This window comes from Eriocheir sinensis, chromosome 1 (assembly GCF_024679095.1).
Source record: "Eriocheir sinensis breed Jianghai 21 chromosome 1, ASM2467909v1, whole genome shotgun sequence".
NCBI lineage: Eukaryota > Metazoa > Arthropoda > Malacostraca > Decapoda > Varunidae > Eriocheir > Eriocheir sinensis.
In genome coordinates this window covers 38982210-39001950 of record NC_066509.1, presented here as the reverse complement: position 1 = coordinate 39001950, position 19741 = coordinate 38982210, and the positions used below count along the sequence as shown (strand labels likewise).

Sequence of the window (19741 nt, the reverse complement as noted above, 5' to 3'; positions counted from 1 at the left end):
TCTGGCCGCTGGCTGGATGTTACCGAGTGTTGCTGAAATAGTAGGCTAACTTATCGCCGCTTAGTTAATTGTCCAAATCTCAGAAACAAGTGATTGATGATGAAAACAGTCATCAGAGTAAGGCTTTCCAATAAGATGTAAAATAACACGTTAACCATTACAGCAAGTTGGATGTAATACTGAAGCACTACCAAGACCTATGAGGCGCCAAAACAGTTCTCTACTTTCCATCCCAACTTGTAACACATGCAGTCTATGAAACTGTGAAGTAAAGGAACAACCATTTTGAGTAAATCGTAACACCCACAGCCTTGTGGGATCACATTCAATAATATTGCCACAGGGGCGACATACTTCCTTATCATCAACCATGTCTGGACCTCTGATGAACTTGAGCTGAAAGTTTGTGTCAATTATTATAGTTTTATTTCTCACTGACTTACCCTACGCCCTGTCCACCCAGCAGTGAATGGGTACCAGGTATTAATCGGGGGTTGTGTCCCGTCTCCTGGGATCTGTTCCCTTCTCCTATAATTCCTTCCCCCTCCTGTCTCTCCGGCATATGACCACAGATGTTGCGCCGACTAAACGAAACTTTCCAACTTTTTCTCACTGACTTCCATGAAAAGAATATAAAAAGCGAGTGGATATAACAGAATTCACCCAATATATATATTGGGTTTAAACCTGACAATATAACTAAAAATAGTTTCCACCCAAAACGACCGACTTTATTATGACAATTATGTCTCATCTGTGGACATCAAAAAAATTTATATACATGGTATTACCTCCCCGGTCTGTTGCTGCAACTGAAGCCCAGCCACCAAGGCGCTGCGACACTAAAAACCAGCAATGTCCACTTCCGAAATAGGAAAACATTTCCTCAAAACAACGCAACTCAGTCCTTGCGGCACAACATGGGACGATGTAGCCTTGTGACGGTGAACGCTCTCTCTCTCTCTCTCTCTCTCTCTCTCTCTCTCTCTCTCTCTCTCTCTCTCTCTCTCTCTCTCTCTGTATATCTGTATATATGTATATTTATATATATATATATCTATATATAACTATATATATATATATATATATATATATATATATATATATTAGGGATGTACCGATACCGAAATTTTGACCGATACCGATAACCCAATCAATATTTGACCGATAGCAATACCTGTGCACTGATTTTTATTTATGCAACAATTCCAGCCGCTGACGGGCAATATCAAATGTTAAGAAAAAAAAAGACCCATTACTCGTTGTTCCAATATAGAAGGGAAGTGTTAACACACACACCCAAGAGTTTCGACAAGGGGCGAGGGAGGAGGCGCTTCGTGAGGTCTAGTTGACTCAGCTAGGTTAGCTTTATCTTAATTGCCGTATATTTAGGCAGCAGACTGTGAAGCCATCCCCAGACCCTGGCAGCGTGCCCCGCTGCAGGGCGATCGTCTGACCGACTGAGGCAGGCAATTGAGGCAAATGAGGCGAGTGGAGGGGCTCCGCCAATCCCTCGCCAAAGCTACTAGTGCTAAACCTGTATTGTACGCGTCCGCGATACCAAAGGCTGCACTGTATACTAAATATTATATACCTTTTATTCAAAGTAATTTGAATCTTATCGTTTAAAGTGCTGAAAATTTAATCGCAGGAAATTCCAAACTATTTAGTATCATGATACTAGATAATTACACTTTTCTAATATTTTTTCAACAATTTTAAAAATCCAATTTCTATTGAACAAAATTATTTAACAGTGACATGCGACGTACAAAATTCCTTCAAGTATCGGTGGTATCGGCAAAAAATCAGCCGATACCGATACCGATACTTTTAAAATGTGCCGATACCACCGATACCGATACATCGGTACATCCCTAATATATATATATATATATATATATATATATATATATATATATATATATATATATATATATATATATATATATATATATTAGGGTTGCACCGATTAATCGGTAAGTAATCGGTAATCGGCCACTTTGCCGATTAATCGGTAATCGGCCTTTTGACCGATTAATCAGGGCCGATTAGTACATTTTTTTTCTCTTTTTCATAATACAGTGTATACACAAGACAATAATAATAATGTAAGGATGGTGATGTTACCAAAACCCTGATACCTTTCCACAGCATTTATTTCAAACAAGTCGCTATGCAAATGTATATTAGGTAATTCAAATTGATATATAAAATTATGATATGAACTGAAGTACTGGTATTTGCTTCAACTTTGAAACTAGAAAAAAATCAACATATTACTTTATATTACAACCAAGAAAAATTATATAGCTAGTTCAACTTGTTTAGTACAGTAATTGAGTAATATCATTCGCCATGCCTGCCGTGCATAAGGAAACAAGTTATTGTAATATATCATGAAAAGTATGGAACTAGACAAGTGATTTTACTCAGTACTTTAAATTAAACACTCTTAAATTGTAATGTAAAAACATTAATTGAGTAATATCCTTCACCGCGCCTGCCGTGCATAAGACAGTAAATTAGTAGAAGACTTGAGAGATTATAAACTTTCTGTACACTACCATTTCTAGTAGCATCTAGGATCACCACAAGAACGAGAAGACTGGCAAATTCTAACATATTAAAACCAGGATGTTTCCACAAAGCAATAAAAGCTAAATTATAAGTAACAAATTACTAAAAGTATTTGTTCTCCATACAGGAGATGGCAGTTGGGCAGTAAACAAAGTTGTAAGCATGAGGGTTACGGTCTGTCTTTAGTTTTGTGGTACCAGTGTCCAGTAATTAAGGAAAATTAATCACATTTACAATTTATAAATAATCGGCCGATTAATCGGTATCGGCCGATTATTGGTTACAGATTAATCGGTAATCGGCCAAATTGCTTATCGGTGCAAGAGAGAGAGAGAGTGTGTGTGCATGGCTGACAGAGGTGGGCACCCGCTATTTTTTTTGTTTGTCCGCAGTTCACAATTCCGCTAACTTTGTTGAGTATTCCGCTAATCGCTAATCCGCAAATTTTCCTGCTTCGCCAGTCAGCTATCGCAAATCCGCTAATGCTGAAACTAATATTTTTTAGCCCACTAATGAAGTCCGCAACAATCCGCCAACCATTTTTTAGTCCGCTAACTCTATATTGGTAGTCGAAAACATAATTTCCGATATAATTACCTTACAATTTATATATTTATTTATTATATATATTTTTATATATAACAAGTTATAAAACAGCATAATACAAAATCCTCCCTCTGGCCCAGCCACTTCCCCTTGAAGAGGTGCATGTTTCCATTGACAAACAGCAGCTTCTCAAAGTTATCATGAGTCAGGGATGACCTCTTGGGCCTGAGGACGTCAGAGCCCAAGCTGAACAATCTCTCCACAGCTGCGGAAGGGGGAAAGGGTTTTGTACCTGAAGTGAAATCAAGGAAGCTTTTATGTAAGAAAAACAATTTCCGGAACAGTGCATGAAATCCGGGACATTTGCGGGACAATTTTATTTCCGGGACGAAGCATTAAAACCCGATAGTGTCCCAGAAAATCCGGGAAGTCTGGCCATCCTAAGCTAGACGTTTCTCCACACTTTCATGAACATTCTTGAAGTTCCCGGAAATTTCATGTTGGCGTTTTTTTAAAGTTTGCGTTAGCGGACTTTAATTTTGGCATTCCGCTAACTGCAAATTCGCCAATTTAAAACAAAAAATCGCTATCGCTATTCCGCAATTTTTTTGTTAGTCCGCTATTAGCGGATTAGTGATTAGCGGACTTAAATTGCGGAATGCCCACCTTTGGGGGATGAGAATGTGTGTGTGACTGTGTGTGTCGTGTGACGGTGTGTGTATGTACGTATTTGTGTTTGTAAATAATATATACATGCATTATGCATGTCTGTAGTGTGCATTTAGACCCTCAGTTATGTCATGTTAGGTTAGGGTACATATGCTTGCACACGCTTTCATAACTTATGAACCTTACCTAACCTAACCTAACCTAACATACTCCCAAACCAAGACCAAAACTCTGACCAAGCGTTTGTCCCTTATTTCATCTATGCTAGCATTGAACGAGGAGGGTGTGAGTAATTACCACGTCTAGTCTGTACACTTCTGAACTTGCTAACTGCATGCCTCCCCCCCTCCTGCGGCCTCGCCTCACACGACTTTCTGATCAAGCTCATCCCTATACTGTCCAAACCCCTTATGCAAGAGTTAACCAGCATCTTCACTCTTTCATCCCTCACGCTGGTAAACTCTGGAACGATCTTCCCTCATCTGTATCTCCTCCTGCCTACGACTTAAACGCTTCCAAGAGGAGGGTATCAGGACACCTTTCCTCCTGAAATTGATTTCCCTTTTTGGCCACTCTACTCTATTCAGGAGCAGTAAGTAGCGGGCTTTTTTTTTCATTATTGTTTTCTTTTTTTTACGCCCTTGCACTGTCTCCTCTGCTGTAAAAAAAAAAAAAAACTGAAAAGTAATGAAAATCAGAGCATAATGATAATTTTTGTAATGATATTGGATAAAAGGAAAAAAAAACTCGTTCATAAAAAAGTAAAGGCAACTAAAGGCTAATAAACAGGAAAAAGGAGGGAATTAAGACTGAAGAAAAACTGTCAATAGAGAAAAATGTGTAAATGGTACACTCAGAATTTCACATCATATTCTCATTACTTTTGTAATTGTAGCGAAGTATCAAGGCGCTCTCTACTTAAACTGATATCTTTGTGCCAGGCCTCTTCTTCCGTTTCCTGGGCAGGAGCAACTATCTAGCGGGCACTTATTATAATTTTATGTAGTATCGTAATTTTTTCATATCTTCACAGATGCGTTCCGAGGTGCTGGTGATGATGGGCGGTGGCCGGCGGTCCCCCAAGCCCTCCGAGGACATGGTGGGCAGCGGGTGGCTTTACCACGTGCACGACCTCTCCCTCAAGACCCTCAGAGACAGGGAACACGCCGTCAGGAGCACGCTGCCGCACGGTGGGTGGTGAGCGGTGATGGTGGTACTGGCGAGGTTACTGGTGCCGTTGTAAAGGCTGTGGTAGTGGGGGTGGCGGTGATGAATGCGACTGGTGTTGATGTTGACAGTTGTAGTGGTGGGGGTGATTGTAGCAGTAGTGGTCATGGCGGTGATGGTGTGTCAATGGTATTAGTGATTGTGCCAATGGTTAGGGCAGTGATGGTTGCAGAGGACCTTTCATATTACGGGTGAAGGGTGTGGTGAGGGAGGCGGGGGCATGTATAGTGGTGGTTGGTGGGTGATGGTGGTGTTGATAGCGAAGGGGTGGTGGCGCTATAGGGGTGCTTTAGATGGTGGTGGTGGCGGCAAATGGTTGTGGTGGTGGTTGTTAATGGTGGTGGTGGTGGTTGTTAATGGTTGTGGTGGTGGTTGTTAATGGTGGTGGTGGCAGAGGAAGTAGTTAACCTGGTGACGCGCTTTCTTTTTCACAGCACAGAAGGCAGTCCCTTCTGTGCTCCTATTTTCCCGAGTCTTTTCCGCTTCCTCTTTCTTTTCCCCTCCCTCTCTCATCTCTCGCTTCAAAACGATAAACTTCAAAACTCACACTGACCTTTTTTTTTTTGCGTCGGGAGTGAACTGAACGGTCCCACGCGAATGTACAGTAACTGCCTTGATCTGTTCCACATGTCACTGAAAAACCTGACGAAATGAATATGCGCCTGTTCTCTGGAACGCCGCGTAGAAGTCCGCGAAATCATTGCTCTCAAAAAGGGGATTGGAAAATATTCAAAGTCCAGGTTTCAATACGGTTGGAGAGGTGTCTTCGTACTCCCTTTGTGAAAGAGTTCAAGTCGTAGGAAGGAGGAAACACAAACGAAGGCTGTTCCTGAGTTTACCAGTGGCAGGTTGAAAGGATGAAGATATGAAGAAATTGACTATAGTCTGTTCACTTAAGTCCGAGCCAAGCTGACAACATAAACCTAAGCGTGTTTGCAAGCTGAGTGCTGATTGGCTACTGCTGTGGCTTCCAAGTTTTCTTTAACCTCTGTTTGTGTTTATCTCACGCAGCACTTTCTGGTAGTCTGCACTGTGCTTACGAATACGCTTAGGTTTATGTTGTCAGCTTGGGTCATGCAGACTTAAGTGAACAGACTATAGTTAACCCTTGCATGAGGGTTTTGGACAGCATAAGTGTGAGCTTGAATTGAAAGCTGTGAGTAGCTAGGTCGCGGTAAGAGTGGACACATGCATCTAGCAAGTTCAAAAGAGCAGTTAGCATGGAAAGAGCGGTAGAAGAGAAGCAACAATGGGACGGCATTTAAGAGGAAGAATGCCTTTGGAACGCTAGGCCTTTGACACTCACCTCTCAACATCCTATGCACTCCTTTGTCTCCTGAGATATACCCTGATCAAAGGCGTCTCGTAACACCACCACCGACTAACTCACTTTCCTGACATCACCCTTTTAATTGGCTACTCTGTCCAAAAAGGTATTTTGTGTGTGGAACCCCTCAACACATAAGATGAACACTACATGTGAGGTCGGGCAAGGTCCTTGTATATGGATGGCATTTGGGAAGGAGAAAATAGTTTCTGGAGACAACACAAAACACCAAACTTCGAGGAAATTGATTTCGCATGCAAGGAATGAGATATGAAGCTTTCAGTTGAGATTTGAGGATAAATAATGTTTAATGCAGACTAGGACATCAGACGCGTTAATAGAAATAGGGGACAGATGTTTGAGAGTTTGTGTCGAGTAATGAAGAGGAGAAATTAACAGAGGCACTGATGGACACCCAAGCTTCTGCCTCATTCAGAAATAGTAGCACGGTCAGAGGCTTGGCGTTTTAAAGCACATGTCCTTAAGTTATGCAATTTCTGCTGGGAGAGTCTTATTTTAATATGTTGAATAATGCAACGTTGAAACATCGACATATGAGTGGAGAGAACAATTTGTTTTCGGAAAAATCACTAGTGAACAAGCGAGATAAAACAGAGCCCTGCGGAACAGTAACAGAAGCTCTCTCCCGTAAGAAAATAGATCGGCCTGAAAGGAAACGAGCTTAAAGTTTAGACAAAAGATATAATCCGTAAGAAGGTAGCTTAAAAAGCAAGGATGTGTGACAGACTGTCAAAAGCTTTCCAGGCGTCTCAATTCCACTTTGTCGTACACCCACACGACCTCTGCCTCTCACGCAACGCACGAGGAATTAATGCAGGCACTGAAATGGTTACCGGGGACCGGGGGATCGAACCCGCGACCAGCTAGATGGGAAGCCACTCCTCACCTCTAACCAGTCGGCCTACCTCTAACCAGTCGGCCTAAGGGGTATCACCCTAGCTGAGTGGGGTTTGGGGGCTTTCCCCGGGCGGATCACTACAAAAGTTTCATCGCGACGGCTAAGAGATGATGGCCAGGGATAACTTTGGATTTCAGACAGTCAAAGAGTTTTCCATTGTTGTTGAAAGATATAAATAACAGACGTATTTAATAATAAAATGACAATTAATCATTGCTAAATGTTGGAAATTCTGAAAGTCTTTGATAGGCTTGCAGCACCCTGTCTCCCTCGGGTGTGGCTTACTACCGGTGCAGCAAGTGTCTACCTTCCATGAAGTTGTAGTGGTGCTGGTCAGCTTAAGTGGACAACATTTAACAACGACTTGATTGATTAATACGTTTTTATCATTATGATCACTCTGTTAGTAGCTACTGCTTTATATTTGCATTTTGGGTATACTTAACACTTCAAAATTAAGGTGATGCAGTCCACAGCGGCAGCAGCTCTCGCGGGGGCCTCCAGAAACACCTGGCTTTGTTCAGGTGACGGCAAGAAGTTGGGCCAGGCTACGGGCAGCCGCTCAGTCAGTGATGGGAATTAAGGGTAATTAGAGAGGAAATGAGTTATACAATAGGAAAACACATGTGAGTGGATGTTGTGCGTGGGCTGTGACGTCAAGGAAAACAGGAAAGGAATCCTGGGGCGAGTTTTGTGCTTCTTGACACAAGACTCGACCAAGACACAAGGAAGAAGTGAAGGGTGCTGAGAGAGAGAGAGAGAGAGAGAGAGAGAGAGAGAGAGAGAGAGAGAGAGGATGGCGGGAACACCCCATATCTCCGGTGTGACGGTCTGCTCGCTCAAGGATGCTAGGCAACCTTCCTTCCCCCTCTCCTCCCTTCTACCCTCTATTCCTCTCCTTTCCTCTCGTGTACTTCCGCTGTCACACTCCTCCAGGCGGTGACTCATACACACACACACACACACACACACACACACACACACACACACACCGTTCCGGTAGCTCAATCGGTTAGAGCGCTGCGCTGCCAGGCTTCACGGTCTGACAGGCGGCGGTTCGAGCTCCGCTCAGGCCGGATTCTTTCCGTTGACTAGGAGTGGCTACTGTCCCTCCTCAAGCAAGGGAGGCGGGGGGGTGAGGTCCTGGCAGTACCCAGAGATCGACTATAATAAGCATGAGCTTGCTCATGTCGGGAGGCTACTTACTGGCGATTGCGAGTCTAACTCGTGGTCAGGCCGTGGTGAATTACACACACACACACACACACACACACACACACACACACACACACACACACACACACACACACACACACACACACACACACACACGAAGGAAAAGTTGGACAAATATAGATTGGGAGACGACTGTTCAAGCTTGAGCTCAGACTCTGTATACTACAAATAGGTAAATACAAATAGGTAAATACACACATACAGTGATGCAGTGGTTAGGACACTCGCCTCATGGGGAGGCGGTGGCTGAATAGTTAGCGTGCGGGCGCGGCGTCCAGAAGGACACAAGTTCACGTCCCGCCCGCCGCTCAATCAAGCTGGCAATTTTTCAGTCACTCACATTTTGTCCTGAAGACCACCTATCGACCCGGGCTCTACATTCTCTCTAAAAATAGGATCAAAGACGACTCCCGGGGGCCAGCACGAGTCAGGCAAGAAGGCGCCACTATAAACACTTGTCTGTGCCATAACATATTTACAGCCAAAAGGACGGGACTCCCACCCTACAATTTCAGTCCCTCTCGGAGCGCACACAATACGTAATTTATAATGACATTGTATTAATAATAATAAAATAAGAGAGAGAGAGAGAGAGAGAGAGAGAGAGAGAGAGAGAGAGAGAGAGAGAGAGAGAGAGAGAGAGAATGTGAGAGGAGAATGATGAGTTCCAGTGTTTAGTTCACACGTGGCCGGGCAGGAGTGAGGCGGAAGGAAGATGCGCCGCAACATTCCCGTGTGATGGACGCGGCAGCTTCCGCGTCCTGGAAAGAGGGGAGGGAGGGCGAGTCACTGGGGGACGTGATCGTCAGGGGGGCGTAGTGTTATTCTCTCTAACACCCTTAGTATGCACCTATAGGTGGTGATGCAGTGTGTGGCAGCCTGAACTACTGCCGTGCTATACAAGGCTGTGATTTCTGCAGTATTCTACTTTAAGGACTATTCACTCTATCTCTGTGTTCATTCCCATCTAGTGCTTGGGCGATGTATTTCTCCGTCCCCACATTTTATTTTCTTATTGTCTAAGGGAAGGTCTCGCCCCCCTCCCTTGTTGTGCATTCATTCCTACCATTGTATCTTTTTAGTTTCATGGTGCTCCCTACACATGTATTACTGGTTGTATAATGTACTGCCTGGGGGTGGAGATGGCATGTTCCTCCCTTCTCCCTTGTTGTTTACCTGCTACGATAAACTATCAATCAATCAATCTCTCCTCTAACTCAATTTTTGTTTCTCACAACAGATATTAACCTTTTCCTCCGCCCTGTATGATACTACACCCCTAAAGAGCAATACACATAAATGTAGCAGGTCGTGGGCTGGGCAAATAAGCTGAACTAAGTGATTGTGATCATTCCATGTCTCTTCACATGTTCATCTTTATGAGATGTTTCCTTTTATGGTCTATCTACTTGTCTGTTTCTCTTCCCTTCCGTTATCCCAATCATGCATGAACTAAGTATTCATCCATGCTTGTATGTATGCATATTACTGCGTGTTGTACATCGTTATTTCGAAAGACATTCACTTTCGAAATGTAGCTACGATCTATGTTGCTCATTCTTTATAATATGTATCAGTTACTCCGCTCGTTTGTCAGGTCTTCGAGGCCTTTGTGTCGTATTAGTAAACATTTCGGCTCCAAAGCACACATATTTGACAGGGCTTTCCTAGGAGTTGTGGGCCTTTCCAGGGGTAGTTTTATGACAGTGATGGTAGTTTGACCCTTCTTCTGTACCATGAACCTTGAAAAACCGCTCATGACGACCCGATTAACCTCCTTTTCGGCCTAAGGAAAGCGTTCATGTGAGAAGAGAGCGTTTAAGAATACCGACATTTGTGTCTCTGGGATCGACAAAGTTGAGGTGAGCGCAGGCATGAGTGGGCGATGGAGTCTGGAGTGGCGGCGAGGACCTGCGCAAAGGGGTAATTAGTGCGTGATATACCTGTTTACGTGGCTCAGGTGTTCTCAATCGGGCACAAAGGTGAGACGGCCGTGAGCGTGTTACTGAGGGAGAAGCAAGTGCCATTTGTTGATTGCGTGAGTGTGTGTGTGTGTGCGTGTGTGTGTGTGGGGGGGGGGGGTTATGGAAGGGTAGGGGAGGTAGCAGGTCGAAGCGCCCCACTGCCGATGCGCCCCAAGTCGATGCGGGGCGCCCCGGGGTGAACCATGGCGCCCCAACTATATAAATATTTAGGTAATTATTGAGAATCACTACGCGGCTCTAAAATACGATATTACGCCTCCATATTATACTTAAGGGACTAAATACATGCTTAACCATAATATGTAGTGGGGCGCTTCGACTGTAAACCTGTGGAAGCACGGGGAGGGAGATGCGGGTGACGAAGAAGGGAGGTGTTGAGGAGTAGTATGTCAAATTAAGATGAAGAAGATTGAATGGGCAATGCCTTAGGGAGAAGCGGCGAGAAATAAAGGGAGAATAAAAAGAAGTCATGGAAGAGGAAGGGTTAAAGAGCATGTATTTTTGCCCTCCGCCCACAGCTTGGAAGAGTACATGATATTTTGATGTGGCAGAGCTTAACTGTTCACCAAAGACTGTAAATATTCGTCCTTGGGGTGTTTTATCCTCTACTCCCCATTTTTTTATCACACTGAAAAGGAGAGTGAACAGCTGGGAGGGAGGGAGGGCTGCACGTCAAAAATGCCTAGGAGAAGATTAAAGAAACACTACTTTTTTTTTAGTAGTGAATTGGTTAGCAGGTTCAACAGATATCCGTGTGTCCGTGAATGAATCTCAGCTTGATCAGTCGACACTCTGCTCACCCAGCTGTTCATGCACCCTTTTGGCCTGACCAACTAATGGGTATCAAGGAAGACTTTGGGAAAATGAACTGTGGGTAGCGGAGATGTCACACTGGCCCTGTCGTTATTATTATTACCCGCCACAGACTCAAGGACAAGTGCGGCGGACAAGCACAGAGGCCGCACGCAGCTTTGAGGCATATCCACAACTCTACCTGGAGACGAGGTAATCCTGAAAACATGATTTATCTCGAGAAAAACAACTGTGGCCGCTGCACAGTTCGTGGTACGCGCCAAGAAATCACGTGACTTTGTTTACGTTTTCACGCTCATGCTTACCAACCTCGGCCGACCAGTTTTTTTTTTTTTTTTTTTTTTTTTTACAGCAGAGGAGACAGTGCAAGAGCGTAAAAAAAAGAAGAAAACAATAATGAAAAAAAAAGCCTGCTATTTACTGCTCCTAAATAGAATAAAGTGGCCAAAAACAGAAATCAATTTCAGGAGGAGAGGTGTCCTGATACCCTCCTCTTGAAAGAGTTCAAGTCGTAGGCAGGAGGAAATACAGATGAGGGAAGATCGTGACCAACTGTCAAAAGTCGCGCGGTGGACGCAGACATGTCCCCGAACGGCCAAGAACAGGCAAGAAAGATGCCGAACTTGTCCACGACACAGGATGACTCACATATTCGCGCACATTCGTTGACCGAAATTCGGCAGTGTATTTGGGGCTTAAAGCGGCCGCCTGGCTCTCGTACGCCAGCCAACGAACCTGGTGAGCGTTTTCGTTTTGCCGCTCCCGAAAGGACTGTAAGACCGGCCCTATTTCGCAAATGCACCGTAGCGCAGCATAATTTAACCTGATCCAAAATTATGCTGAAAATATTTGACGAACATTCGGAGTCAAATTTATCCAGGCAAGGCGGTGACTGAGTGGTCAGCATGCGGGCGCGGTGTCCTGTTGGTTAAAGTTCCGCCCGCAGTGAAGTGTCAACAATTTTCAGTGATCGCAGAGTGACCTGCTACTACTACTACAGGTACCACTACTACCACTACTACTACCACTATAACTATTACTAATGCTACTAATGATAATGATAATACTTCTACTAGAGCCACTGTTACTCTTGCTGGCTGCTGTTGGTTCTGTTGCTACCAGTTTTACTACATTTATTTTTTTACGTGCCAGCCTTTAGCGCCGGTAGGCTTTCTTGAGGGGCCTGGATGGTAGTCGGCCCCAGCCCGTCATGGCGCAGGCAGGTGTCTATAGTGGCGCCATCTTCTCTTGGCTCATGCTGCCCCCGGAACTCCTTCTTGATTCACTTGGATGGTTTCCTCTAGAGTCCGGGTTGATGGGTGGTCTTCAGGACAGCATGTGGGTAGTCTTAGGCCACTCGGCGGTGACTGAAAAATCCCAGGTGGTAGCGGCGAATTGAAACCCGCGTCGTCCATCACGCGGTGAATGCGGGGTCCGTACGCTAACCACTCAGCCACCGCCTACCAACTATTACCATTCAACTACCACTCCTACTACTACTGCTACTACTACTGCTGATACTACTACTGCTACTACTACCACTACTACTACTACTACTACTACTACTACTACTTCCCTTTCCCTATATTCCCTCCGTATCACTTTTTTCCGCTTTTTCTTACCCTTCCTTTTCTCTCTCTCTCTCTCTCTCTCTCTCTCTCTCTCTCTCTCTCTCTCTCTCTCTCTCTCTCTCTCTCTCTCTCTCTCTCTCTCTCTCTCTCTTCCCTTCATTATCAATCTCACTCTTCCTTGAACATCTTTCTTGTTCACTCTTTCCTTCCTTTTCATCTTCCTTCTCTTTCTTTTTTAGCTCTTCCCTTTCTTTCCGCCTCTCTTCCCTTTCACTTCGCACAGTGGACGCACGCAGGGTGGCCACTCCTATTTCTTAATTGAGGTAAAATCTTAAATATGAAAAGTAGGTGATGTTCAAGTTCCCAGTATTTTGTCAGGAGCAGTTTACCCTCTGCGTCCCCGAGCGGTTAGTCCCCTGCTTGCGACACACTGCTTTAGGAGAGGCCTCATGTTTTTTTAATAGCCTTCTGTAGATGGAGGAGGTGGGGGGGGGTGCGTGCAGGGAGGGACGGAGAGAAGGAAGGGGTAGGTGAGGGTGACAGGCAGTTACGGGAGGCTAGTGAACTTGGTGGGCCGTGATGGAATGTGTCACACCGCCACAGTTTAGCCTCCCACCCACCCCTCACCCGTGCCTCCCTCCCTCACCTCTTCCCACGTGTACTGCCTCACTTCCTCGTCTTGCTCTTCCGTGTAGGTGATGCGAGAGCTCTATCTCTGCTGTGGTAGACGGTCACTGTTCTTCCCCTAAACCAATCGACAGTGGTGTTCCACAAGGCTCTGTCCTATCACCCACTCTCTTTCTGTTATTCATCAATGATCTTCTTTCCATAACAAACTGTCATATCCACTCCTACGCTGACGACTCCACTCTGCATTATTCGACTTCTTTCAACAGAAGACCCTCTTAACAGAAATTACATGACTCCAGACTAGAGGCTGCAGAACGCTTAACCTCAGACCTTGCTATACTTTCCGATTGGGGTAAAAGGAACCTTGTGTCCTTCAATGCCTCAAAAACTCAATTTCTCCACCTATCAGCTCGACACAATCTTTCAAACAACTATCCCCTATTCTTCGACAACACTCAGCTGTTACCATCTTCAACACTTAACATCCTCGGTCTATCCTTAACTCAAAATCTTAACTGGAGACTTCACATCTCTTCTCTCGCTAAATCAGCTTCCTCGAGGTTGGACGTTCTGTAGCGTCTCCGCCAGTTCTTCTCCCCTGCACAGTTGCTATCCATATACTGGGGCATTGTCCGCCCTCGTATGGAGCATGCATCTCACGTGTGGGGGGGCTCCACTCGCACAGCTCTTCTGGACAGAGTGGAGTCTAAGGCTCTTCGTCTCTTCAGCTCTTCTCCTCATACTGATAGTCTTTAAATTCCGCCGCCATGTTGCTTCTCTTTTTATCTTCTATCGATATTTTCACGCTGACTGCTCTTCTGAACTTGCTAACTGCATGCCTCCCCCCCCTCCCGCGGCCTCGCCACACACGACTTTCTACTCATGCTCATCCCTTACTGTCCAAATCCCTTACGCAAGAGTTAACCAGCATCTTCACTCTTTCATCCCTCACGCTGGTAAACTCTGGAACAATCTTCCTTCATCTGTATTTCCTCCTGCCTACGACTTGAACTCTTTCAAGAGGAGGGTATCAGGACACCTCTCCTCCAGAAATTGACCTATCTTTCGGCCGCTCCTCTGAACGCTTTTTACAGGAGCAGTGAGTAGCGGGCTTTCTTTTTTTTCACTATTGTTTCCTTTTTTTTGCCCTTGAGCTGCTTCCTCTGTTGCTAAAAAAAAGAAGTTGATTTCAATCGATTTTTTCTTTCCCATTCCAGCATTGTCTTAGCTTGCAGCCTATTACTATTGGTCCTCTCTCTCTCTCTCTCTCTCTCTCTCTCTCTCTCTCTCTCTCTCTCTCTCTCTCTCTCTCTCTCTCTCTCTCTCTCTCTCTCTCTCTCTCTCGACGGGCCACTTCCTCTCCTTAACAATGTTAGGGTCTCCCACTGGTTGAGAGAGAGAGAGAGAGAGAGAGAGAGAGAGAGAGAGAGAGAGAGATTGTACTTTCCAAATTAGAAGATATAGTTAACACAAGTCACGCTCCTGTACCGGTCAAGCATATTACTGATAGAGAAGGCGGGACCAGCAGCCCTTGCTAGTCTTTTTTTTCCCGACCTCGCGTTTCCCCCAAGCCTTCCCTCCCTCGGCACTTCCTACTCTTCACATTCCGCGCCCTTCTTTCACTCCTTACTTCCTGCCTCTCCCCCTCCTTCCTGCCCGTTCCCTGTGTCTTTTCATTACCATTTTAACATTTCTTTCCCAGACAAATTGAATCCTCTTAGTGTGTGTGTGTGTGTGTGTGTGTGTGTTCCATGGTGTTCCTGCATTTAACCGTGTGTTCGGCGTTATGCGATACACAGTAGTCGAGGGCAGGTTGCATGAGAGGAGCCGAGGATTCGGAGATGAAGGAAAGTTAGGGGGGTAGAGGGGTTAAGGGGAGAAGGAAAAGAGAAGAAAAGGACAAAGAGTGGAAAGAAATAGGAACGGGTGGTATTTACGTGAGGAAAGAAGAAAGAAAGGAAAGTTTGGTTTAGTGGGCGCAACATCTGTGGTCATATGTCGGAGAGAGACAGAAGGGGAAGAAATTATAGGAGAAGGGAACAGATCCCAGGAGACGGGACACAACCCCCGATTAATACCTGGTACCCATTCACTGCTGGGTGGACAGGGGCGTAGGATAGCGGAAAAGCCGCTCCGCCCGGGAATCGAACCCAGGCTCTCTCAGTTGTGAGCCGAGTGTGCTAACCACTGCACCACGAAGCCCCCTAAGAAGAGAGAAGCAAGGGAGGGTGGGAGAGGGGAAGACAGAAGGGCTCCCTCCACATGACGAGGGTACCTTCACCACTAACCCACTTCCTCTTCTAACTACCCTTGATAAACAAAAACGTAGGAAGGCCCCGAGAGTAAGGGAGGGACACTGGGAAAACAGGGGTAAACAAAGGGAAGGAAAGGATCGAGGTATACAGGAAAAGGAAGGGAGGGAGGTAAAACATGGAAGAGCAGGCAACAGAAAGTTTGTTGGGAGGAAGAAAGAATGGCCGGGGGGGTGCGCGAGAAGCCCTTACTGACCCCCAAGGCAAAGGCTGACCACACCACGCCTCCTCCTCCTCCTCCTGTGGGCTTCGTGGTGCAGTGGTTAGCACACTCGGCTCACAACCGAGAGAGCCCGGGTTCGATTCCCGGGCGGAGTGGAAAAATTTGAGCGGTTTTTCCGATACCCTACGCCCCTGTCCACCCAGCAGTGAATGGGTACCAGGTATTAATCGGGGGTTGTGTCCCGTCTCCTGGGGTCTGTTCCCTTCTCCTATGATTTCTTACCCTCCTGTCTCTCTCCGGCATATGACCACAAATGTTGCGCCGACTAAACCAAACTTTCCTACTCCTCCTCCTCCTCGTAGTGCCGTGTATAGTCTCACGCTTTTGTTTCGTACGCGACTTCCTTCACTTCTTGTAGTGTCGTTTTTCAAACCATTTTACTCATGACCCTCTTGAGCTCCTGCCGTGTCCCCTCCCGCGTCACTGAGGAAGAGGAGGAGGAGGAGGAGGAGGTGGTGGTGGTGGAGGTGAGAAGGTTGAGGACATGAAGGCAGCACAGTAGTGGTCGAGGGTTCCCGTGCGAGGCGCCTCAAGGATGTGGCCGCGATTACTCTGTTACCACATTTCCGCCGCACAATTATTTCTATAAATCTTTTCTTGGGGCCGGCACCACCCTTAACCCATCCCCCCCACCCCCATGACGACCGCGGCTACCCTGCTCCTTCCGCTGGCGCGTTCCCTCCTCGACATGACTTCACCGGGCGGGGCGCACGTCTGACGCACCCGAAGGACGCCACCGACGCCTCACATCCGCTGCCCTGTCTGGACCCGCTTGCTGGGCGCCAACGTGCGAACCTTCGTGACAATAACAGATGCTCTTCAGCCCGTGGCTGTGGCCACACACCCAGGCGAGACACTGCATACATGCATGGGGACACACACACACACACACACACACACACACGCACAAACACACACACACACAAACACACACACACATATAAACACACACACACACACACACACACACACACACACACACACACACACACAGAAGAATATGTGAAAATATAGGTTTAATCATTTCAAACAATTAGAAGGACTACTCAGAACAAAAGCAGCCGCAAAAAAACAGCCACAGCATAAAAAAAAGTAACAAATAAGCAAAGCAAAATAAATTTCCGTAGTAATCACACTCAGCGACTTCGAAAATAACTGAACCACCGGAACCCCAAACCAATTCAGATTATACCTTAACTCTGTTCCGCCGTGCTCCGCCCCATGGTATCAGCATGTGTCACCGCGTTCTTGCTCTTGGCGATGGTCGGAGACGCCTGTGTGTGGTGACGCCCGCACACAAGATGAAGCATGACTAAATCTCCGTGTGAAACGTGCAATGACTGGCCGCCGTATTATCAATTTACTAAACCATAATGGAACTTTTAAAAGTAAGAGACATACAGAAGCAAGCGGAATAGCCGTTTTAGGTGGAGGTGAGCGCGCGCGCGCGTCAGGGAACATACGTTGTTTGAATGCTTTTAATTTCAATGGGATAAATCAGTTGGAAGCCTATGCAAGCAACGAGACTTATTTGGAGCGTAATTTGGTCCGTCCGGTGCTGACTAATGTACTACTCTCGCAACACACGAGTGCCGGGCCTCAGTAGCTGGTGGCGTCCCGAAGGGTGAGTGTTCCTCCGACGGATGCTTAACGTCACGTTCCTTTCCGTGGGCGTAATCTATAGTTGTCATTGCTTGCGTCACCTTCCTGGAAAGGGACGCGAGTTCACACTACCACGGCCCGGGACTTGCTTCATCCCGTGACGCAGAACATGCCCTCGGGCGAAGTCGCGGAAATGACTCAGGCTGTGTCGTCCACTCGACGACAAAACTGTTTATCTTCTTTCCCATATGTGTGAGTGAGCTTCTGTTTCATTGGCGCTGCTTCTTATTCTAAATACTTTTATAGATTCGGCCTAAAGCGCCGGCAGGCTTTCTTGATGGGGCCTGCTGGTCTGCTCTAGCCAGTGGCGCAGACAGGTGTTTTATAGTGGCGCCATCTTACTTGGCTCATGCAGCCCCCCAGACTCATTTTTGCTCCACTCTTCTAAAGTTTCGCAAGAGTCCGGGTTAGTGGGTGATCGGCAGGACACATGTGGGTAGTCTTAGGCACTCGTTGATGACTGAAAATTGTCAGCTTGAAACCGGGTCCTCTAGCGCCCGCACGCTGACCACTCAGCCACCACCTCGCCCCCACCGATAATACCTGAATCAGCCTTCCATCTTGTGTATTTCCTCCTTCCTACTTCTTCTAACTTTCAAGAGAGGAGTCTCAAAACACCTTTGAAACTAAACTGATATATTTTTGTGGTGTTTCTATCACCTTGAAAGGAGCAGCATGCTCGTATGTTGTTGTGAGAGGTGGAGGAGGAACCCTTGAACCATTTTCTCTGCCATATAAGAATCAAAAGGTGTTGCTTCTGTGGCTCAAAATGTGAAGGGTGAAGGGGCGACCCTTGAACCATTTTCTCTACCACAAAAAATCAAAAGGCGTTGCTTCTGTAGCCCAAAATGTGACATGGGGAGGCGGTGGCTGAATGGATAGCGTGACGGCGCCGTGTTCAGGACGACGTGAGTTCAATCCCCGCCCGGTGCCACCAAGCTGGGATTTTTCAGCCACCGCCGAGTGGCTTAAAACTACCCACATGCTGTCCAGAAGACCACCTATCAACCCGGACTCTAGATTCTAGGATTAAAGATGAGCTCCGGGAGGGCAGCATGAGCCAATGCAAGATGGCGCCACTATAAACACTCGCCTGCGTCAGAACGGGCTGGGCCGACCATCAGGCCCCACCGAGAAGAAGCCTTGGGCCGACCATCAGGCCCCACCGGGAAGAAGCCTTGGACCGACCATCAGGATCCACCGGGAAGAAGCCTACCGGCGCAATAGGCCGCGACGTAAAAAAAAAATAAGAAGAAGAATAAAAAAAAAAAACACGTAGTGATACCCTCCAATTGATTTTTTGAATAAAAGTTTACTGTAAGAAGGAGAAATATAGTTTACCTACATGAATCCTCGCTCGTCCCTCTGAAAATACAAAAGGGAATGAGGAGCATTTTGGGTCCCCTAAGACAGCAACACTCGCGGCCCGCGGCACAGTGGACTAATAGTGCACCTTCCCGTGACGGCAGGGCTGAAGGGTGGGAGGGGAGGCAGGAAGGGGTCGCACGTGCAAAGTCCTCCAGCGATGAAACGAAACCATGAAAGCGGGAACGAAATCACAGCCGTGGTAGTATAATGTTTTTTTTTTATGGCAAAGAAAACACTAAATGCTAAATAGATGTGTAAAATTAAATGGCCGCAAGACGCTGGTCCCAGCAGGATAGTGAACAAAACCATAAAACAACGATTGAATTTGTTCCTGGGGTGCCTCGATATTACCCCCTTGAAAGAGTGTAAGTCGTACAGAGGAAAAACCGCGGACAAATAAAGGTTGACCCAGAGTGTAGCGATGGAAATGCTGAATGAGAGTCCATGTCGATAGGAGGGATCAGGAACTTGTACAGCAAAGGGATGGTGCGATGACGCCAAAAAACTCGAAGTAAGACAGAGTTGGAAGCATACGCCATACTTGCTTGTGGCCTTCGTGTTCATCTCCCTCTCATTGGCCCCTGTGACTGGTGGATAAGAATTCACAATAGCCAGTGTGACATATATACACAGATTACCACAGTCTGCCTTCCCCAAGTTTTTCGAGGTACCC

At 46.2% G+C, this 19741-nt stretch overlaps 1 protein-coding gene across 1 annotated transcript in view; it reads left to right on the top strand.

Annotated features, from left to right (window-relative positions):
- The window catches only part of LOC126996742 (ets DNA-binding protein pokkuri-like), a 28030-nt gene that overhangs the window by 2497 nt on the left and 5792 nt on the right, over positions 1–19741 (top strand). Inside the window, exon 2 of the mRNA XM_050857546.1 lies at positions 4829–4985. Within this exon, the coding sequence (XP_050713503.1) occupies positions 4829–4985 (157 nt within the window). The remainder of the gene's footprint in view (positions 1–4828; positions 4986–19741) is intronic.